This window comes from Labrus mixtus, chromosome 3 (genome assembly GCF_963584025.1).
Source record: "Labrus mixtus chromosome 3, fLabMix1.1, whole genome shotgun sequence".
Taxonomy (NCBI): domain Eukaryota; kingdom Metazoa; phylum Chordata; class Actinopteri; order Labriformes; family Labridae; genus Labrus; species Labrus mixtus.
The window spans coordinates 11,105,490-11,130,132 of record NC_083614.1 but is presented as its reverse complement, the minus strand read 5'-3'; the positions used below and the strand labels follow the sequence as shown (position 1 = coordinate 11,130,132).

General features: G+C 41.1%; 1 protein-coding gene across 1 annotated transcript; it reads left to right on the top strand.

Annotated features, from left to right (window-relative positions):
• Window positions 1-1,290: 1,290 nt before the first annotated feature.
• LOC132971966 (microtubule-associated protein RP/EB family member 1-like) lies at window positions 1,291-1,680 on the top strand. The gene is given in 3 exon segments (XM_061034797.1): window positions 1,291-1,346; window positions 1,348-1,598; window positions 1,601-1,680. Coding segments are annotated over 3 exon segments (387 nt in total).
• Window positions 1,681-24,643: the final 22,963 nt, after the last annotated feature.

Here is a 24,643-nt window from a genome sequence, read left to right as displayed (position 1 = left end):
GTGGGATAGGCATCAAACTTTCACTGAGCATAAAGTTTACGAAAGTCAATGCAAAATCTAATAGTGCTATCTTTTTTAAGTACTAGCACTACAGGACTGCTCCACTCACTGTGAGATTTTTCAATTACACCCAGTGTCATCATTAATTCCAGCTCCTTCTTCAGGGCTGGCAGCAACCTCTCTGGAATCCTGTACACTTTCTTGCGGACAGGAGAAGGATCTTCCAGGATAATGTTATGTTCCACTATGTTGGTGTAACCTGGTTTGTCTTTAAACAACTCTGGAGGAACAATGGCAGCTCACTCTGCATTTCTGGGGCGAGATGAGCAAGGTCCAACTGAATTTGAGTCTCATCTTGATTTGGAAAAAACTGATCAGTTTGGTCCTCCTCTGTCTTCACAGCTCTGACCAGAAGCTGCTGGCTAGACTGAATGGGCTTTGGTACCCATTCTTTAAGGAGATTGACGTGATAAGTCTGCTTCTTCCGACAACGTTGGGGCATGTCAAGTTCATAAGTCGCAGGACCCATCTTCCTCAGAACTTTAAAAGGTCCCTGCCACTTGGCTAGCAGCTTGTAGTGCCAGAAAACTTGAGGGATAAGGTATTGATGTTGGGCCACAGCATACCTTGGGCAGGTCATTTGGCAGGTAATTTGGTGGCAGTGGTGGGATTTTTTTTCGTCACTGAAACTGGAGAGCCAGAAGAAGAAGCCCGGACGCCCAATCACCAGGAGCGCACAGAAAGCCATGCAAAGTGAAAGCCAAACACTGCAGTGTGACCCAGGGGCTCTACGAGGTGACCAGGGTTCGAGGGAGGACCTGGCTACAGGTGGAGACAGTGGTGGTTCCAGGGGATAGGAACAAGGTGGCCTGGATCAACTGTATGCCCTCATCCAGAGGCAGATGCAAGTCCAGGAGAGAGAGGCCTTCAAGCAGGAGCAAAGGTGGAGAAGTATCCAGATACAACTGAATCAGGTGCGGGATGAGATGGAGGCAGAGAAGCGGGAAGAGGTCAGCAGAGGTATAGAGCACAATGGCCCAGAAAGGAGGGGTGCATTGTCCAGGTCTCCAGCGACTGGTGGATCACCGCCCTCTGACAACCATCCTCCCTTCCCTGTGGGGCCAGCAACCTGGAGCAGAGCCACCATTCCAAAATTTGAAGAAGGAGATGACATTGAACCATATCTCACAACATTTGAGCGCCTAGCCACCGCATACAGATGGCCCAGGGCGGAGTGGGCTGTGCAGCTGGTTCCATATCTGACGGGTAAGGCCAGAAGCGCCTATGACCATGGCTGTGAACGTGTACTCGACCTCAGTGAGCAGCGATAATTTAAGTCGCCACGACGGAGTGGATCAATGAGTCTCTACAGATGAACCTCACCAAGATAGAAATGTTGTGCTCAGGTGGTGCATACTGCCACTTCATGGACATGCTGTTTCCCAACTCAGTGCCTCTGAAGAGAGTTAAATTTGGTGCCAAGCTGGAGCATGAATGCATCCATAATTACAAGCTCCTGCAGCTGTCCTTCAAAAAGATGGCAGTTGACAAAATCATTCCAGTAGACAAACTGGGGAAGTTCCAGGACAACTTTGAGTTCGCCAGTGGTTCAAGAAGTTCTTTGACGCCAACTACGATGGAAAGGAGTACGACCTCAGATCAGACGAGACAACCCGCTGAATTTAAGCATATTACTAAGCGGAGGAAAAGAAACTAACTAGGATTCCCTCAGTAGCGAAGAGGGAAGAGCCCAGCGCCGAATCCCCGTCCGACAGGCGGGCGTGGGAAATGTGGCGTATGGAAGACCGCTTGCCCGGTGTCGCTCGGGGGCCTGAGTCCTTCTGATCGAGGCTCAGCCCGTGGACGGTGTGAGGCCAGTAACGGCCCGTCGCGCCGGGGTCCGGTCTTCTCGGAGTCGGGTTGTTTGGGAATGCAGCCCAAAGTGGGTGGTAAACTCCATCTAAGGCTAAATACTGGCACCAGACCGATAGTCGACAAGTACCTTAAGGGAAAGTTCAAGATGGGCTCTTGAGATGCAGCCTTACAGATTCAGGGTCCATTACCGACCTGGAAGGGACAATGTTGTGGCCGACTTCCTGTCTCGCCATCCTGATGGCGAGCTTTCAGGGGAGGGGGAAATGTGAAAAGGTTCTCCCATACCTTTCACCTGCCCCCACCTTCCCTACACTGACTGCAGTGTGCAGAGTGATGTGGGTGAGTGAAGGTTTCCCCATACCTTTCACCTGCCCCCACCTTCCCTACACTTGCTTGCAGAGTGATTAGGCTGAGTGAAATCACCTGAGCTTAATTGGACAGAGTGAGGCCAGTTGGGTTTTCTTGTATAAAGCCAGACTCAGCCAGAGTCTGGGGGGAAAAGGTTTGTTAGTGACAGCTTGCTGTGAGGCTGTGGTTACTTTCAGTTTAGGTAATTTAGTTGTTTTATTAGATTACCCGGGACTTTTGTTTTGTTGTTTGTGCTATTTTTTGGTTAATAAATCAACCACCTTATTTTGCATTGATTTCTGCTTCCTGACATCTTTTTTTGCTCACCACCAGTGCCGAACAGCCACACTAAAATCCCAATTTTGATATGGACTTACAATCAGTAATGTTACATATATTGTTTTCAACAGTCTACAATTATCCACACTCAATGGCAGCAGTATTGAAAGGGTCAGAGTGTGTAAATATCTTTTTGGCTGGATGAATCATTTACTTTTAAGCATCATGTGGAAAATCTCACTGGCAAACCTTACCTCAGCAGAAACTTGGGTTTCTGTACAGAAACAGCTAACTTCCCTCCTGATTGTAGGAAACATATTGTTGAAGCAGTCTTTATGTCAGTCCTTGATTATGGTGACACCATCTATAGGCATGCCTCTGCTTCCACTCTTAAAACCCTAGACTCATTTTATCACTCCGCTCTTAGATTCATAATTGGAGACCCCTATAACACTCATCATTATATTCTCTATAACAAAGTTGGTTGGTCTTCTATGGCACAGAGACGTGATAACCACATGTATTTCTTTATGTAATAAATCCCTTATTGGACATACACCATTTTATATAACATCTCTGATGAACTGGACCATTGGTCTATTCGCTTCAAGTCCTGTGGGTTTACACTGAACTTGGAAACTTAGGTTTATCATAGTTGTGAATACAGTTAAGTTGAGAGCGTTGGTCCCTTAATAGTATAGGGGTTCTCAAACTTTTTGGGCATGTGTATCCCCTTTCAGAATTTTTTTCAGCCTAGAACATTTTTCAGGAAATAATTTGGGAAAAGAAGATTACTAAATGAATGTATTTGGTCTTCATGAAACTGTTGGCTAATGTCACCCCGCAAAAGACAAACAGTGAGGGAGGATCAGAATACATGGAGGTAAATCCCATAAAAATGTATTCATCCAGATAAGTGGTAGGCGATATGGAGAAAATATCACGATCACAATTTTATCACCATTTTTAACCAGGTTAAGCAAAATCATTTCCCTGTTTTATGTTTTTAAATGCACAATACTGTACTTATAAGTTTAGTCTATTTAAAATGGTCTTTGTTGGGGGGCGTGACATCTCCCCAGAACATTTTTAACGTTGTTTTTAAAGTTACGGAAATGTCTTTCCCTGCATTCTGATCCATTTTTATGTACAACTTTAGGCTTTTATGCACCACTTTAAATGAATGATTTAGTGTTGTGTCCTCCATTGTGTCTTTAAATCTATGTTAGGGTTCCTCAGGTACCTTTTTATACAGTGGTGCATTCATTTAAAAACATGTAGACTTCAAAACATAATAATGAATTAAAGGTTTTATTCACGTTGGGGGCGGGACATCGTTGATTGATGGACAGACAGTCACCATGGTTACTGACTCTCACCTGCCTGCTGCACACTGTATGAGAGGAGAAAGAGCTGCTGACTGACATCACTTCAAGCAGCATGCATAGATACTAATGCATGGAAATAAATTATTGTAGGTGACTTTTCAAAAACATTTTTTTAACAACCGAGGCCCATCCTGAGGGGGGAGGGGGAGAAGCGTCTGTGTGGGAGCATAAACTTCAGCATGATAGAATGAACACATTAGCTCGGTTCTTTGATCTCTCTGCTTTGGCAGATTGCCAACACGTTCAAGTCCTTCACAATCTAAGATTGTTATATTGAACACCACTAGTTTGTTTTGATGCAACTTTTTTTTTTAATGACATTTGTCACTCACCCCCTGCAGTACTCCCACGTACCCCCAGGGGTACGCGTACCCCCATTTGAGAAACACTGGAATAGTATATATTGTTCAGTATATATTTGAAAGGATTGTAGCCATGGACTTACAAAAGGTATTTATCATCAACAACAATCATTCTGCAGAATTGCACCCTCTTTAAGGGAAGGGAAATATGGTGGTTGGGGTCAAATAACTAGTTTTTTATGATTACGATACCTTTTTTGACATGGTAACAATCTTTATCATGGCTTTAAGACCATTATCACCAGAGGGAACTGTCACATGAATATAAATAAAAGGCCTGACTGATGTTGTATCCTTAGGGTGCAATCACACTAGCAAATCTGTCCTGTACTGTGATTGAGCAAGATTGCCCCCCCTCCACATTCCCCTGCTGGTGTTTTCCAAGCGTGCCAGGGCAAAGTAAGTGTACCGTGCTTAAGCATGGATCAGAGCACTCACATTAGTGAAAGACACTGGACTTTAAGGGTGAAGCGTACTTGGGCTCGGTACAGATTGCCTAGTATGAGTGCGCCCTTACAGATCCTCCTGCCCGGGGCTGAAATGCTGTATGGATACATATTCACCACTACTCATCCAGCTTTCAGGTTGGCCTGTATGTCAGATTTCTGTTTGGGTAGGTCCAACTTTTCTTTGAATACTCTAAACTGATAGGGTTATGTTAGGGTTAGATATAACACTATGGGTGCGTCCGAATTGTCATTTTTGCTTAGGAAGGTTCCTAACTGAGTGAAATGACCCCGAAGCATTTAAGTGGCGGCCATGATAAGAGCCGTTCGAATTCTCTAAAAGTTAAGGAAAGGTGGGTCAATGCTTCCTTTATAACCTCCTTTAGCATAGGATACACTGGACCATCCTTTACAAAAGGAGATGAGATATGCCGCTCCACAATTCCTTGCGGCCGCAACATTTAAAGCGAGTCGCTTATCCGATCATGTAAGAGACATTTTTATCAAGATGATGTTTTATTCAACATATTTCAGACACTGAAGAATGCTTTGTGCAGTTGTACATTTGTATGCTTAAAACATTATGTGTATGTATATCTTGCATAAATGTAACAATTCATTTCATTCAATCATACTTAGGCTATTTTGGATGAGTGTTGATTCCTGAGTGGACAGGAATGTGATGGTTTCACTTTTCTTACTCGTACCCTGGTTGCCTATATTCCTTTTTTTCGATTCCTTGTGGTAATTAGGATTATTTCACTGGTAAGAAGGCACAGGGGAAAGTTTTTTTAGATGCGCTTTTAGTAGTCCATTTTTGGAACATTGTAGTTTCACCATGGCAGACCCACGTCATTAACCTCCGCCGGCCCATTGCATTTAATTACGTTGTCTAGTGGAAATGTGGTCGGATTGTCAGAGCAACGCGATCGCCTTTCCCTAAGTCCTTTATGAATTCTCCTAACATCTTTCCTTAACATTATGACGTTTTCCCCGGGGTAAAGGTAAAGAGGATAGTGAAAAGCGATAGGAGGGACAATTCAGATGCACCTTATGTCTCTAATAAAATGAGGCCCCATGTCCACCTACCGTTTTTTTCCAGGCAGAAAAGCGCTGGCTGTGCGCTCAGGAGCACTTGCATGAAACGTTTGTGAAAAGTTCTGCACGTCCGTCTAGTCTCCATGACAACAGTGTGTTGACAACTGCTGCGGTAGGATGTGGGTACAAGACACAATATGTAGGCGGCAAAACAAAAAAAGAGAATATCAAACAGGGCCTTTCTGAAAAAAATGAAAGATTTTCAACTTGAGCGTTCGGCCGCACATTAAAGGCGAAGCGCTCCACAAAAAAGTTACAATACGAGCTTCAAGGCTAGGAGTGTGTTTTACTGTAATTAACCGTACTCTTACTCTTGATATGCTGACACACAAATAAACAGAAAATATAACTGTCGTCAACTTGATTGCTCAACTCGCTAAACTTCTGGATTTGATTGTGGAAGCCAGCAACATGAAACAGTACCAAGTATATAAGTATTTTTAGAGAATTAACAGTCTGTCAGATGTCTCACATATGGAAGCAATATGATCTTAAGCGACGTGTACCAGCATGCAACCTCTCAACCTGTTTTTTATTCTTGCATAACATGCTGTGCATAACATAAATTGGCAACACCTAAAAGGCAATCATGTCTGATTTTCAACAACCTTTTTATCCCCCCATTTCAATGTGGCTGAACTATTCAAATGAACTTCCTGCTCTTTGTGTTAAGCCTTTCATAATCCTCCCCAGCCAGGTATGCATGCATATATTAACAATTTGTCTCCTGTTTACACTGCTCTTAATAAAGAGACACAAGAGAAGACAAAGGTACAGAACCTGTGAAAACACAAAACAGCTCCAGTATATAGTCCTTTAGATGTAAATACATAAAACTGCAATGGAGAGCTTCAGATTCATCAGAGTGAGTATCTCGTTATTTTGGTAAAGGGATCAGATTGTGTCTGGGATGTTTAACGGGTATAGATGAACTTCTGGTGCTATGAATCCTGAAAAGCATTTTGGCTGTGATGAATAATTCTGTTAGATATTTTCAAAGTTAATCAGCAGTGAAAAAGCTCTGTCTCATCCTCCTCGTTGTTTGTAGGATTCGTGTTTCATTCCCTTCAGTCTCCACCTTTTTTATGATATTTATCGGTACATGTGTCTCCATGTCAAACATTTGACTTCCTGCTCTTATTAACTTCCTTCCTTCTTTTGACTGCCTTGAACTTCTCAGACTGAGAGGCTACTTTGGCCTTACATTTAGGTCAGATATTTCACATTTAGGACAGATTTGCCTCTATTTTAAAATCTCTGAACTTAACAGGTCAATATCTGGTAACAGATCAAGATCCAAATTATGATTTAAAGATATCCAACATTTGGATTTGATCCAGCGGAGAAAATGACCAACACAGTAGGTTTAATTGTGGTAATTTTGTGAGAAAGAAAAAAAGTGATTTACTGTTAAAACAATAATACACTGTTTGCTTATAGATCTCCATGAAGTTTTCAGTATAGCATCTTTTTATTTGATATTTGTATTACCTTTTTGTATGATTTGAGTGAGGAGGCTTACACTGGTCACTCACTGAGTGTGGGGAGGTCATCACCTCAGTTCAGTGTCAGGTGTGTGCGAGACTGATTGGCCCTGATTTGGCCCAGGTGTGTAATGCTTATAACATATATTTCCTTCAGTTGCAGCACTCTGTGACGACTCATTAGGCTGCTGTGTTCTGTTAGGACCTACTGTTCTGTAGGCCAGTGTAAGCCACCTCACTCAAAACAAGTCCCTACAGACTGAGCTACTGCCGCCCCATTTTTCATTATTCTGTCTTTCTTGGAATTTAAAATTCATCTCTATTGTTTGTGCTTCATGCTTTTCCTCCTTAATTTTCTAAAGGTTTATTTTTGGGCTTTTTGGGCCTTTTTTTAATGGAGAGATAGGACAGTGGATAGAGTTGGGAATCAGAGAGTAGGGAATGACATGGGGGAAAGCAGCCACAGGCCGGACTTGAACCTGGGCCGCTAGCTTGGAGGACCATGGCCTCCATACATGGGGCGCGCGCACTAACCACTGCGCCACCAGCTCCCGATTCCTCCTTAATTTTGACCAGCAAACTATTTCAACACTAACTGCATCGGGGCATCTTCTTGAGACCTGCAGTTTTTTTTTATCATAACATGCAGCAACACCAGTGAAAGGGATACTTGAAACCATCATGCGTTACCCATAATTATTTAGTGAACAGCAGTGAAAGTTTTCTATTTCCTCATTCCATCTTTAACATTATGACTTGACAAGCTCATAACAATCCTTCTGTTTGTTTTTTATCCTTTGATATCACTTTGTTTCTGCTTTAATTCTCTGCTCGAGTTTAATCTCTTGTAAATATGTTTTAATAAAATTCCCTCCTATCACGTTTGCTAAAATTATCCACACTTCCTAAACGTAGTCATGTCATGTGAATTTTCATTTCCGACATGTGGAAGCAGCACGGTGCTTGTGACTCATCTTTATCTTTCATTACATTTTGGAAATATTACAAGTTTACTTAGTGACCTGGGATCAGGGATTTTTTTTAGCGCTGCTTATTACTTTTTCCATGACACCTTCATAATCGACGATCACTCTCTCCATCATGTAGTGAGCAGGGGACATAAACAACGTTGATGGTAACTACCTTTGTCATGGGTTTGCTCCATGTGAAACCCATAGACAGTCAGACACTTTTTTCCTTGTTATGCAACTCAGAAAAGTAATGCTGCTCAATCATCACTTTTTGGCCTCTGTACATGTTTTGTGGTGGTGACTGTGTCTGCAGAGAGCCTGTGCTCTGCCTGGATTTTCATGTTTTGGCTGAATTCTTAGGTGGGTGAGTTAAAGTAAGAATGTGCAACTTTTTGATCCTGTAGTTATCGCTCTTGAGCACCAGCATGAAACAAAAGCAAACTGCTGTTTGGTGACACCTCCGCTATTCTGAATCCTCCGCTCTCCTCCAGCAACACACCTACGATCCCTCTCCACTCAGGTTCACACAAAGAAGATATGTTAGCGCTCTCTAGTTAGCTTCTAGCTTCATATTGCACATAAATTGACACAGAATAACCGTGATCTAAACACACTTACGTGACATCCAAATAAGCAGTGTTATTCTAATTTTCTCGAGTCCTTGACTAAAACTGCTTTATACACAAGGCCTTCCCGTTCATGTAAACATGTAAACACAGCGCTGACAACAGTACAGCTGGCGAGACTCAAGCTTCTCACTCATTGTCGACAGTCATGACTCATTGACACATTTAAAGAGGATGCTTGATTTCTGCTATATTTATTTGTAAAATGTCGCACATTCTGCCTTTAAGGAATGGATACAATTCAGTGATTGGATGCAATTCAAAGCAGCAGTTTCGATGGACGTAGACGTTGCGGCAAAGAAGAGAAAATGACATGATAGTGAGGCGAAACGCCAAGCAGATGAAGTTCGTTCCAAAACGAGGGTTGGCTTTCACCCGCGGAGGCAGAGTTGGTCTGCTTTCTGTTGGACAGGAAGGCACTATACAATGGTGGTTAGCTTGTGCTAGCGTGCAACAGCTCGCAGTGTAGGCACAAGCAGTAAATGTAAACATATGTCCTTCAGTGAGCGTGCACTGCTGAGGCGGATGAGCCCAGGAGGAGGGGCCCAACGAAACTTCAACAAACAAAGCTACTGACTCCACCTTTAGTTTAATTTTTCACTTCCTGTTTTGTTGCAAGGGAAATATGATGCTCCCAGATTAATACTTCCCAGTGACTCTCAGAGTGAGAGAATTGACAGATTGAGATAATTGCGTCTACTTTATGATACATTTGAAGGCGACCTCTCCAAGCTGTGCTTCAAGGGACCAGTACAGTTTGGTTGATTATTCCAGTAGGAGCTGTGATGTGCACATTAATCTGAAAGAATATTCAATTTTTTCAATCATGCGTTTCTCATTGCTAAAATATTCCTTGCTGTAAATACCTTGTGGAGTAGCAACGCTGCTGCTGATAAATAATGCACCACTGATAAATGAAGCAGCGTGCGGTTTACAGAGTGTGTGTGTGTCTGTGTGTAAATGCAGTCATTTCATTTGTCTGACGGGATGTGTTGTGTTTTTTTTTGTCAACGTGCTGCTATGATAAAAAGGCAGCATATGTTTCTTGCTGTACCGACGCCTCTGTCACAAGCAGCAGTCTTGTAAGGCGCTCTCCCCTGACAAAACAGCTGTAGCAATTACACACACACACACACACATACACACACACTTACACTGGTTGCCCACATTTTTTTTTTCTGTTCAAGTGTATACAGAACATCTCTGTGCTTTTTTTCCCTGACTGGAAAAAACAAAAGAAAAAACATCGGCCATATAAACTCACAATTCTTTAACACATCGTTTCCACTTCTGTCCAGTAAGTGGTCTGTAAATATATGAATAATGCCTCCTAGTGTCCAACACAAGAAAGTGCATCTCTTAACATATGGCTATAAACCCGCTAGAAGCTACCTGAAGCTACTGTGGAAAGGCTAGTTTTAACAAACTGATAAAGTGGGTGAATGTATTTAATGTAAAAATGATACTGTATATAAAGTATAACCATTAACATTACTCAGATTCACAATGAGTCCAACATTTAAAAAATAACTTGGGTTTAATCATACAAACTCACTTTACAATCAACATCGGCAAATAGCCTGTTAGCTGAGCTAGCACTTTATCATATGGTCTCTCTAAAATCCACCACTAAAGCTAAACTTTTCAAACATACTAGAGTCAGACTCCGGATCGAAATATTTCAGAGGGGAGGATTTTCACAGACAAATAATATTTTACAGAGATTCCGATAGGAATGGACTTTAGGTTGACTTGCCTCCATAAATATATGTAAGTGGAATCAAGCCGTTGGTGTTGTTCTTTGTTTCAAAAGCTGTGATACAATCAGCTTCATTTATACCTCATGATAGGAGGACTCTAATGTGGAAAGCTACTTTGGTGCTGTTAACAATTTAAAGTCCCACATAATGCACATTTGAAAGAATCAAATTGATTAATAATTAACAGAAAAAACTTTCCCTTGTTTTGTGGTTAGTTTTTTTTAATATATATTTGGAATGTCTCCACCACTAACTCTGTGCTGAGTCCCCCTATATCAACATATACTCTAAGACCTCCTATGTCAAACATCCCAACTATTAAATAGAGACAATTATGAGGTCATGAAGATTTCATCCCGAAAGTTCAACACTTGAGATATTAACTGGAAATATAAATGTGCATTAACGCTAAGTGGCTTCATTAAGACGTAACTAGTCCTGGGATTTCCATCCCATAAGCTCTTAAAGTTATTTTTTTTAAAGTAGATCATGTATAATGTTCTCCAGCACACTCGATTTGAGAGGATAATGACTGTGAGCTTAATGTAAATGGATGGCACTTACAGGATTTTCAATTCTTCCGATCACTCAACGGTCCTTTACAAAACATGCATTTAACCCCTCCGATACACATCACCACACCTTCAGGAGCCTGACATTGTTTCCCAATAAATAAAAAACATCAAAAACTCTCTTTGAAAAACTTTCCAATTAAGATTGTCTCAGGTTCAACTCTATAACCATTTGAGCTACATCACAAAGTCAAACTGCTGAATTCCATTGACCAAACAATGAAAAACAGCAGGAACACACTTAATAAAATAACAAGGCTGGTGGTTGCTAAATGGGAAATTCTACCTCAACCTATCTTTCGATCAATTTAGAAACAGGCAAAGAGGTGAGGCTGAGGCGGGCCTTGAGCCTTCTGACAGACAGCTACAATATGTCCACCTGTCAGTCAACTCAACCACGCTCCCTGATCATGCAAAATCATGAATAAATCCACCGTTAACCAAAACGGACAAGTAAAAAAAAAGTCAACCCCCAGAACAGTGTGCATCAAGACATGTCTTTTGTACCGAGCTGTAAACATGTTTCTGTCTGCCGTTAAAACTAAGCATGTTAAAATGGGACCTAATGGGGTTTCCTTGATTCTGCAGCCAGCTTCAAGTGGACATTTGAGGAACTGCAGTTTTTTCTGCACTTCTGCACAGGCTTCATTTTTCATCTCTGGAGGTTGTCCCAGACTACATTGACAACATGTTCAAGTGATTCTTCATTTTAACATGTATGAGTGGTAGTTTTTACCTGAAACATGTGGGATTGGTTTTGTAGAATGGTCATATTATAGGGTAGGAATAAATAAACTATCTGGTTGTTTGGGTGAAAACTAAACATTTTTGCTATCAGTTGTTGTGAGACATGTTGCTGATTAATTGAGCTACTGCAGTGTCTCCATAACATACCGATGCAAGGAATTTGTTTAGCTCTGGTCAACATCAGTGGCTAATTTGTGCATTTTTAACTTTAAAGAAGGGCGAGAGAAAAGTGCGTTGGGATTCTGTGAAGTTCAGTGAGGATGCTCCCCTCCCTCGCAATAACCTGATCCGAACAAATCCTGCATGCAAAGTTCTTTATCCTATCAACTCTCCCAGAATCCCTCTCTGACGCACGCACACACACACTCACTCAGACTCTCCCTCTGACGCCTTTTCACATCGAGGTGTTTCGAGTGCTTGTCGAGTTTTTTTTTTTTTTTTTTCCTCCCCTAGATATCCAGGCGCTGTGTATAATGGCTTGTCTCTCATCCATTATGTTGGGGCCTAAACAGATCAAAGTGCATTATGGGTGGAGGAACAACCTGTAAATGATACAAGTGCGCTGCTTTTACCCAGAAAGAGTTTGTATTCCCGCATGTCGGACACAATTACATCAGAGATGAAAACTGCAAAAAGAGAGGGAGAGAGGGGGAGAGAGAGTCAACACACTGACCCTTCCTTTTCAGTTGACAATGATTAACAAATCTACCAGTAGGAGAAAAACACCGGATGTGTGTTGTCCGGTTTCAGATTACTCATGTGCATTAAGTAGGTTACAAACAAATTCTATCAAGAGACACTTGCTTAGTTCCATCATCCATCAGGAACACTAATAACTAAACCCTTACAAATGTGATGAGAAAAGACCTGTCACATTTCCCATGATCCAGGTTCAGGAGAGTGCATACAGGCTATAAACACTGCGATGAGATAACAGGAGCAGGTATGTAGATTGTAAAGTGTGAGGCTTATTTTTTTTCCTTTGTATCCTCTTTGCAGGTCCTAATATAGAGATGCTTTCCCTTTGAATCCCAACAGGGTAAAATCCCTTAAAGACCCATTACAAAGGCCTTTTTTTTGTCCTTTCTGACAATGTTAAAGAGTCTGTTGGGTAAATTTAGGCACAGTAAGACTGCTGATTAAGTTTGGTTAAAGCTCCTAAAAAGTATTTGTCTATTAAGGCAACCTCTAAATTGGATACCTTATGTCTCTTTGCCAATTTATTCCAGTAGGTGTACTGTAAGATGATCATTTTTATGAATCCGAGGAGGGAAAATTACTTTGCACTCTGTTATTGAGACATGTGGGCGGCTGTGGCTCAGTTAGTAGAGAACAGGAAGGTCAGAGTTTGATCCCCAACTCCTGCAGCCATGTCTGATGTGACCTTGGGCAAGACACACAACCCCAAGTTGCTCCCGCTGCTTCATCGGCAGAGTGTGAATGTGTATGAATGGGATTAGTTACTTCTGATGGACACTTTACTTCACAACCTCTACCATCAGTGTGTGAATGGGTAGATGTGACCTGCGGTGTAAAAGCAATTGAGTAGTTGGAAGTCTAGAAAAACGCTCTACAACCTCAAGTCCATTCACCTCTTTTTTTCTTTTTTTTTACATGCTACACACACATAGGCTGAAATACAGGCACGTGCACAAACAATATCCTTCAGAAATGCACAGATGGAGAGATGTGCTCAGAAAGTGACCTGGCACCTCTCCAGCTACCAGACCACTTTTTTCCAGACTCGGCCCGCAAAGAGACTTTGACCAGGGACCCTCAGTTCCTATAGACTGAACTGCTGCCCCAAAAGTAGAAGGTAAGTATTGTATTCAGACAAAAAAAAAATCTAATTTTGTCACCTGCTGGTTTGCCGTGATAACTGGTCTCGTATCTGGCAAATCGAGGGGCGTCCAAAACGTCCGTGTGGTTGTGCCTTAAAACTGCCTACCTTCTCTGGTCCAAACAAATCCAGACCATTCAGGACCAGAATCTAAACTTAGAAGGAGGACATACTGACTGCTGCATTGTTGTCAGAGAAGCCAGCACTTCAACATAGCATGTTTCCTTAATGTCTGATCATATAGTAAGGTCACTTTATCATTTTTCAGTAGATATCTTACAGATTGCTCCTTTAAAATGAGTGATGTCTTTTTACAGAGCGAATGTGTAATTTCAAGAAACGTAATTTAATTTAGCATATTACATTAGAAGTTCAGGCCTCATTTTCTGCTTATTATATCTAGGAAAAAGTATTTGGACTTGTCAGGTGAATGTAGCTTATATTATGTGAAATTAGATATTTTTGAGAAAAATGATTCCCCTGCTTAGATTTAAGGTTTTGCAAAGTGCTTCACTTCCATATGCTCAAGATTACCTTGTGCATCTGTTAGTTTCCGAGGGGAATGACAAAGCATGGTATTCAGCAACCAGGAAGTAATGACTCTGGATGTTTTATATGATGAGTACTTAAATGAATCGTGGGGTTTGACTCTTATAACTGTTATAGCTACTTGCATGAAGTGTACATAAAGGCATTTAAAAGTCCAAAGCTGGTGGTTTAACTGTAGGACAGTGCTTCACTTGTCACTGTGTGAGTGTGTGCGGTGGTTTCAAACCTTGTGTGAAAGATTTGACACATAAAATAACCAGCTGTATATCAGAATTGATGTGTTGAGTTAAAATAATCTGAAAAGCTCACTGAATCACGATCTTTAAAGGTGTAATGAAGTTTTACAGGTAGTAGTACTTTGGAGATGATGTCAACTTGTTCAACTTCATGTTGAAATGTTAAAAAACATCAACATTTTTGGGGCGCTGGCGGCGCAGTGGTTGGTGCGCACACCCCGTGTATTGAGGCTACAGTAGTCCTCCAAGCGGGTGGCTCAGGTTCGAATCCGACCTGTGGCTCCCTTCCCGCATGTCATTCCCCACTCTCTCCCTGATTTCCAACTGTATCCACAGTCCTATCTCTCCATAAAAGGCACAAAAAGCCCAAAAATAAATCTTTAAAAAAACCATCAACATTTTGTGTAGTTATTAATTTACTCTAGCTCATTACTAATTTATTCCTTAAAGGTCACATATTATCCTCCTTTTCAAAAAGTTTAAATAAGTCTCAGAGCTCCCCAAAACATGTCTGTGAAGTTTCTTGTTCTAAATCCACTCTGATCATGTATTTGATCATACCTATAAACCCCTCTATTTCAGCCCTGCTCAGAACAGGCTGTTTCTGTGTCTGTACCTTTAAATGTAAATGAGCTGTGTCTGACCACGCCCCCTCTCTGGAAGGGTTTGAGTGGCTCGGGCTTTCTTGCTCCATGCCCTATTGTTTACTGTGAGAAGGCAGACACAGAGGGTAGAAAAAACACCTAGCTGTGGGAGTGTCACCCACCTGGGGGAGGGGTTACTGCCCTTTGTGATGTCATGTAGGGAAATCTCCAAACGGCCTGTTTGAGCACACATTTTCTGAAAAGTGGAGCAGGAAGCAGATGGAGAGGATGGACTTCTCTCTTAATTGGGGGGTTTGTAGACAGACTAGGGACACATATTAGTGGTAAAGTGGATTTTGCACAATATGTGACCTTTTAAAATACTGGTTATTGCTAACCTCAGCATCCAGTGAGAAAAGAGCCCCACCATGACCGCACTTGACTAACTGAGGGTCTGGTGACATCTACAACAGGGTTATTTATTCTACCTGTCAGAAAGGTTTGATTGTGGTTTAATAAATTAATTCACCCAAACCCCAGAAGAAAGGCTGCCTACACAAGCTGCATCACACTAAGTAAACACAATACAAAGTATGGGTCGCTAAGGTTCTCCACTGAAACTTTTTTTCATCCACTAAGTAAGAGATTCTGTTTTTTTTTATACGAAAGAAAAACAACTTTGAGACCATGAGGTTCAAGAATGTGTGAAGCTAAGGAATTTAAAATAAGCCCCAGAGATACATGTTGCTCAGCGATGGCAGTTTACCCCTGGCCTTGCCAGGACAACAAACGTGACCTTAAGGTCAGAGTCAATTTAGTTTGGGAATGGAGGCTGCAGCGGAGGGAAAGTATGAGCTGAGAGAGAAGTAGTAGTAAAAGGAATAGGAGGAGGTGTGAGGAATTTATATAGCATCAGCCCTATCTAGTTGACCTTGGTAGAAAATGACAGAAACAAATTGTTTCTGATTCTTGCCTCCCCTCCCCTCCCGTCTGCTCCTCTTCCTGTCCTCCAGATTCCCTCCTCCTATTTTTACCTCCTTTTCTGCAACACTTATCAGAGGGCACTTAATTGTAGGAGACATTTCAACAAAGACTTCTATTTCAGTTCCCTTTTTACTGTTTTGTTAAAGTCTTGTTTCTCTGTCATTTTCCCTCCCCTTACCCTTGCTGCCAACCCTCTTATCCTTCCCTCATCTGCTCTTTCTCCTCCCTTTTGTCTTCCTCTCATGTAGTTATGAACCCAGACACTTTGAGCCCCGAGGCCCTTCCACTTGTTTACCCCCTGGTTTGGCTTTTAAGTTGATTAAGTAGTTGTTTTTTGTTGCAAGACCAATCCGAGGAACAATCTGAATATGTCTGATCAAGTCTAGATGTGGGGGTGCAAAGGTACAAGGTTTTAAGGTCTAGCAACTACAACCCCGATCCCTAAAAAGTTGTGCCTATATCTGAAATGTAAAGAAAAATGTTTTGCCTAACATTGTACCCCAAAATTTGATTGAAAATAACACAAAGACAACATGTCTAATGTTGAAATTGAGAAATGTTATTGATTTTGGGAAATTAAAAAAACTATTTTGAATTTGATGCCAGCTACAAGTTTCCAAAAAGTTTGAAAAGCGGTCATGTTTACCACCCTGTTGCTTTGGTCTTTGTTCTGAAACAACGCTTGAAAGCGTTTTCAGAACTGACACATTTCTGTAATTTTGAAAGTAGATTATTTTATACCATTCTTGCTGAATGTAGGAGTTCAACTGTTCAGGGTCTCCTATGCCTCATTCTACCCTTCATAATGCTCCAAACATTTTCATTCATTGAAAACTCAGGACTGCAGAAAACGACAGTCATCACTCAAACTCTTTAAGGAGGCATGATGTTATAATATGCACAGAATGCAGTTTGGTATTGATCGCTGAAGTAAGCAAGGCCTTCACTGAATATATGTTGCTCCAACACCGACGTATACTTTTCTTCTTGACTTGGTTCAGCCTTAATGTTGCCTTCACAAATGTGCAGGGTACCCATGCCATTTGCACTAATGCAACCCCATACCATCGTAGATACTGTGTGCTGATAACACGCCAGATGGCCCCTCTTTTCTTTAGCCCAGACAACTCAGCGTCCAGAATTTCAAAATAGAAAGCAGATTATTTTATGCTATTACTCTATAGATAGGACTGTGGATTGTGTTGGAAATCTGGAACAGAAAGAGTAGGGAATGACATACAGGTAAAGAGCCACAAGTCAGGTTGAAACCCAGGCCGCCTGCTTGAAGAACTACACCCTCTGTATAGAGCGCACACATTAACCATGCGGCGACTGGTGACCCAGAAGGCTGATTTTTGACACGTCACATGTTAGGACAAGATATAAATGGTTTCCTCTTCGCATGGTAGAGTTCCATCTTTCATTCTTGAATACAGCGATGTTCACAGTGTCCCTGAGTCCATACTGTACAGTGATGTCCACTAAAGAATCATATCAAATTTAATGCAGGGCCGTCTCAGGACTAGAACATCACGGACAAGAAATCCCTAAAAACTCATCTTTTCATCACCGCCTACAACCACTGACTCTCATCCTCTTCCCTTGACACTATTTCTATTTTGTATTGTTCTCTTAGTTTTTGCTTAGTTTTTTTTTTATTGTTTCCTGTCAAAGCGTCTTTGAGTATTTGGAAAAGCACTATATAAATCTAATTTATTATTATTATTACAATCCATTACTGGTTTTTGGCCTTGTCCTCTAAATTCAAAGATTTCTTAAATTCTCGCAATCTCTTAATGATAGTATTTACTGTAGTTTCTTCATCAATTTTACATTGAATATTGAAGTAACCTGTTGCCATCTAACCTTCATAATGAGATGTAATTGTCATGATTTGGTTTTGTTTTTTGTATATTTTCTGAGTTTCCAGTTCTATCCTGGTGTTGCTTGTTTCCCTTGTGTGTTAATTATGCTAGTGTTTCCTGTTTGTAATTTCTCATCCTTGTGTTTCTCTATGTATAGTGGTTACTGTTATTGTTACACTCTTGAGTTCTCTGTGTCTTCAGTGTTTCCTGATTTACGTTGTTTTAGTCCTCAGTGTATCTTGTGTTTCCCTCCAGTGTTGATTGCCCTCATTGTCCTCATATTTTCCTTTTTGGAAAGTTGTGGTGAAATCAGAAACAGTGTGGCCTCTTGAACTGAAATGCTTAAAGACTTCTCTGATATTTATCAGCATTATTTCTGTTTGTGAGGAGATGACCATAACGCTCAGCCACTGCTTTTTCTCACACTGTGTAATCAGTAATTTGTGCCAGACATTTTTTGAATGGCAATTTTTAAACTATAATGAAATTAAAGCCCTTTGAATTAGAGCTAGCGTGCATTCACAGGTTCTCAGCTGGTTTCCACCCCTTCGGCTAGGATTGCTGGATTTGGCAACTTGTGATAAATAATCCATTACCACTTGAAAGAGCACGAAATGAACAAAGCCCACTCTCCATTGCTCTAGACCCTAATTAGAGCCCAATTATGCAGATGAAGGAGCTGTAATTTAGAGGGCCCCCGAACATACCAGGGTTGGTATCTGCACTTCCAGTCTTGAATATGTGTGTGAATATGTGGGCATTCTAGGGCAGGAATAATGGCACAGTTAATTGAGGAAGACAAACTTGGACTGTGAACAGTAATGATTTCATCAGTCTCTTTCAGCTCTTTGATGGCTGATTAGGTAATTGAATTGTAATTTGATTCCGTTTCAGACCAGCTGGATAATGTGATGATTTTCATTTACAGCTTGTCAGCAAATCACTACAGACGACAATAAAACTTAACATAATTTCTATTTCGAAACAACCAATTTGCTCTCATCTGATCTCAACTTCCCTAATCAGGATAAATCAGGTGATGACAACCTGAGAAAAAGGAGCAGACAGCAACGGAGTAAGAGAGAGAGGAGAAGAGAGGGGTTTGCCAGATATGTTAATGAAATATATTTCACTCTTTGGCACCCTGACTGTTACACAGAACCTCCACGTGTGCATTGTGTGTCAGCTCCACTCCAGTACTACTCCCTACACCCTTGTCCGTCAACACCCACAGCTGGTGTCGCAAGACCAAGGAGTGCCCAGGGTCATTGCAGATAAGAGTGGAAGACAATACAATGGTACAAAACCGTATAAAACCATTATAAACATAATAACAAACCTACATATAGTTATTGTTTTGAACCGTCAAAACTGAATGCTTTATTCTGAAAATAAACTGGATGTTTTAATGATGTTTGTTTGTCTGACTTCACTTCCTGCTCGATCTGCTCCTTGGCAAATTGTTGACTGTTCTGGCAAAAATAGAAGCCTTGCGTATCTGCTGTAGAGAGATCCGTACTGCTTGACGTGGTACAGAGCTGAAACGCAGCGCAGCGGAGCCAGTGGAAGCAAACACATTATCTAAAGTAAAAACCTTTGGGCTCTGCTGCCGAGGTGGAGTGGAGACGGACCAAACTCGCATCTGGTAACATGTATAAGAAACCATGCTTGTGTTGGCATACATGCATTCACAGTCTTATTCTAAACAAGTGACAGATTTAGGCTGTCAACCTGCAAGACAAATGACATATGAAACCCTACTATCTTAGATTGGGATCATGTGTTATCTCAAGACGCTTTACAAAAGAGCATATGGGATAATATGCAGGAAGGATTTCTCCTTTGTATTCCTCGCGTTCCTATTGTCCACACTTCCTTGTTGCTGAGGTGGAGATCGGAGCAGGCTGTGCATGAATGAGGATGGCGGTGGTTGAGGGGACGACACCGTCCGATGGTAGTGGGTGGGCGTCGGGGATGTCGGGTAGTGGTAGTGCCAGATCACCTCGCTGAAGGTTGGGGGAGCTCCATCTACTCAGCTTCTGCTGCCGGGACAAGGCCTACTGGGCGGATTACATAAGATCTGTTCTGTCCCATGCATTTGCAGTATGCTGACTACCATTCATAGCTTTCAGTGACGTCACCAGTGCTGAGGGCTGGAGGGCCAAAAAACGCTCAGGAAAGTAACGGCTACCATTGAAAACCCTGTAGAACGGCAGAACAGGCTTTTAATTTAACATCTACTATAAACGACACGTTTACATCACCTGACAACCATAGCAAAACTAAGATATTAAGATAAACTTGCAATACTTTAACAGCACACAAGACACTATTTATAGCGCTAGAAACGGCAAAGTCTGTGCCGGTGTTACGGTTAAAAGAGTTACCATGTTAACTGGTGACTGTCAGCCGAGTGACTCTGGTTGTCGTATGTTACTTGTCCTAACGAAAGCATATTTGTTTAGATTTCATTAAAACATATCTCATAAGTAATTTTGACATTATGATAATACAAAAACGGAACAAAGAGGCATTTGTTAGGGCACTTCCAGTCGCGTTTGTCTGAAAGTCATCACTTAACATGATCACACTTTTATCCGTAACACCAGAACGTCACTTCAGTGATATTGCTGATATTTAGAGGAGAATCCCTCTCCTTACACCACTGTAGGATGAAATTCTAAAAACATACAGGCAGCTGTATGTATTATATACAAAAACACACAGCAACCAGGCAACAAGTAATGGTCTGACTGAACGTTAACAGGAGCTCCCTTGACCTTGTGCATATGCGAAACGTAGAGAAATGTCTTAGTGTATCAAACAGCCTCCAAACTGCAAGAGTATATGCGACATCTACTCTGCTGTGTATGGATGTGTTTTGTGTTGTTTTGTGCTGTGCAGGATATTCCATTACAATGTCATGTTATGGTCAGTATCCTTTAGCAGATATGTGGTGCACCGGGACCATTATGGTTGTATTTGTGATCTGGAAAAAAATGATATACAAATTACACATACAAATCCTCTTATTCTGTCCTGGATATCCAGAAGCATCTGTTTTTGTTTCCATGTTTTATGTCTGCAGTTTGAGTCTATTTTAGGGGAACAAGAAAACAGAAAAGGCAGCACACTCAATGTCCTTTAAAGCTTGTATTAGAGCAGCAGCGTACAGATGAACAATGGACATGTTTCAGGCCTTCATTAGCTATTCTGCTCTTTTTCTAGGGAACACCTAGTGATGTCACTTGATTCACTGTTAGTCAGGACTGAAAAGCACAAGTAAAATGAATCATGAAGGGTGTTGTTAATCAAATATACCAGACCTCTGTAATCCCCTCCTGTCTCTGCTTGATACTAGTAAAGTCAAACATCAGCCACTAGTGCTAGCATGACAAATCCACAATGTCAAATGAAACATGTTCTGTTTCATTTGCTCTGGAACTCTCTGCCACTTGACATACGCAACATTGACATTGTCTCCCCATCTTCAAATCCAGTCTCAAAACCCATCTGCTCAAAATCGCCTACTTAGACTAACATTTTAACTGTAATTACACTGTCCTTCATTTCATTTCTTTTATTGTATGCTGATTTTATCCATCGTTGTTTTTTAAATGTTGATTGTTGCACAGTGTCCTTGTGTGTCTAGAAAGGCGCTTATTAATAAATGTATTATTATGTTGACCATCTGCATTACCACAAGTGTATTATGACTTTGCTTAGGTTCCCCTTAATTTTCCTCCATCTCACTTCTCATTCATCTCCTTCTGCTTTTTGCCCCCGCTCACTTTAAAACTCTTCCTTTTCATATTTATCATCCCATTTTTCACCTCCTTGTCACCTCCTTCACTCCCACATCCTTGTCCCTCAACTCTCCTCTCCTGACGATATAGATTCATTACAGTTTGATCATATCAGATGATTGCTCTCTCCCAGCTGGAACAATAGGTTTGTACCCCCCCCCCCCTCCCCACACTCCTCCTCCACTTCCCCCGGACGACTGCTTCGCTCATCCCCTCTTCTCCTTAACCTCGTCCTTTCTCCCATCTGTCATCTCACACTCCTTTCTTTCTCCTCTTCCTCTTAATTTATTTTATTTATCTTCTTTTAAAGAGCCCTGCCAATACGGGACTTATAAAACTGTTTCAATATTTGTCAGTAAAAATAAATCAGATGATCTATTCACCAATATTTCTACAACAAATCACTTGACATAAACAAACTTTTCTTTGACACGCAACCCTCAAAATGGTAGCAAGCACTAAAGACTGATGTTTGAAAGTTAAACACTGGTTTAACTAATAATTGACCCCCAGCTTTGGCCACGCCCCTTGACGTACAGTCATGCTGCGCACAACTATTAATCTTCAAAGTGTGTATAACTCACTGACCAAATTTGGCGTTGATCGGATGAACGCCCTCTGATGAGTACGTTCAAATAGACACCCAGTTTATCGCTTAAAACAGGCATTATTTTGAAAATCTAATGAAATTGGTGGACTTCCTGTTTAGGTTTGGGCATGGGTTCAAGAGGCTTATTTGTAGGTCTAGTCATGGTTAATATGTATACTAAAATTAAGGATTTTAGATTGGCCAATGGTATCCACGATCTTGGAACAAAGATCGACAGGTAAATCAAGAGCTTTGCCTTCATGCTCAGCTTTCTCTTCACCACAACGGTCCGGCACAACTTCTGCATTACTGCCATTGTGAGCCAATCTGTCTATCAATCTCACGGTCCATCCTACCCTCACTCGTGAACAAGAGGGCATAGCTCTTTTAACTCATCTTATTTCTGCCACTCTGCATCTGAACCAAGACAACCTGGAGGGATGATCAGTAAGATGCTAGCAGCATAGGGAGTTATCTTTGTAGAATTTCTCATACTTGGATTGACTTGTAAATTGAAACCTGGCCAATTAGAACTGACATTTCAAACAGCAGAGTGTCTCCTGTATGAAATTGCCTCATTATAAAGATTCACCTCTCTTGTTAGTTATTTAACCTACAGTGTGCCCCTGCTGAAATCTGATCAAAAACATCAACTCTACTAATGTGCAAATAGTTTCCATTATAAGCAACCCCGTCTCAGGTTCCCCTTAGAGAGGCTGTGTGACTGACCATTTTCATCTGCAGCATTCCTGATCCAGCACTGTTCCAACATGTGACTACAGTCTTCAGCACCTCTGTGACTTTTACTCCTTTAACTTTGCTCCTTACTCAGATGGTACCAGTAGTGGATAAAACACCCAAGATCGCAGCCTATGCATTCTTTGCTACAATAATTTGTGAAAATGACTTACCGGCACCCTGGCTCTGCCTTTCCTGTTCCTCCTTCTAACATCTCTCCTTTCTGTTTCCCCTTTTCTATTTCACATGCGGGTGCGTCTTTATAAATTAGGGCTGTCAAATAATCATTTTAAAGGCAGGGTTGGTCATTTTTGAATACTAGCATGATTTTGAAAGTAGCATTCCCGCTTGCATTGTGTAGAAACTACGTTGTCTCATGCCTCATCCAGCGTTAAGTAAACTTACAGTATAAACTCCGTCATCGGTGACATGCTTTGAGTGTGGGCTAGTGCACGCAAGGGGTAGAGAACGAGCAGGGAGACAAGGAGGCGTGATTGGTTCATCAGATTGGTACCTCGTGGCAGACATTGGTAAAAGTTTTTACAGGTTTACAACTGCTACAGATGATTTTCTTCGTTCCTTTTTAAGAGCACGAGTTATCAGTTTCTATCAGAACATAAAAACAACTTTAACCAAAATGTAAAATACCCAACCCTACCTTTAATATAGCGATTAATCGCTTAATCATTTTAATTGCATGTTTGAAATCCCATTATTTTGCATTTCAAAACAGTTTTTGTAATGCTTCAATTTAGATTTTCTGTACTGCCTTTAAGCATGCGGTACTTTACTTCCTGTTTGGAAATAAACTTGCTTTTATTTTTAAATGTAATAATGAACTTCCGGTAGATCTAAGGTTACAACATTAACTTTACCAACCAAAAAGGACCTTGTTAGGGATCGGAAAGTAAATGAAAACAGCGAAAGGAAACATAATGTTGATGTGATACGATGAATATTGCTTTTAATTTTTCAACTGAGCTTTCTGGGTTTTTTTTTTTTTAACAGAGAAATTAGCCAATCAAAGGTGCAGCAGGGTCGTCATTTTCCATCACTGTGACTACAGGGAGACCAATTGGTGGCTTATAGTGCGTCTAAAGGGACAATATAGCACGTGATGAATGCCATTTAAAAAAAAAGTATGCAATATGTTTGGACATTAATCACATTGTCATTAAAGCGTTGACAATGACAGTCCTAAAAATACAGTTAGTATCGTTATTATTATATGGTTGTTATGGCTTAACCCAGCACTAGAGGAGCAAGGATCCTGATACAGCCCAAATGGTTTTCTAACTATACTATTATCATAGTTATTTTGTATCTGAGGACCTTCTTTAAGTGCAACCACTAGCACTTAGCGGCTAACGCTAAAAGAAGAAGTGCCCATTTAACCCTCTGAAACGGAAAGATGCTCGCAAACTGCAGAGAAAATGCGGGTACAAGCAACAATTCACATTCAACCAGTAATAGTAAACGACTGTAATGGTGACTGA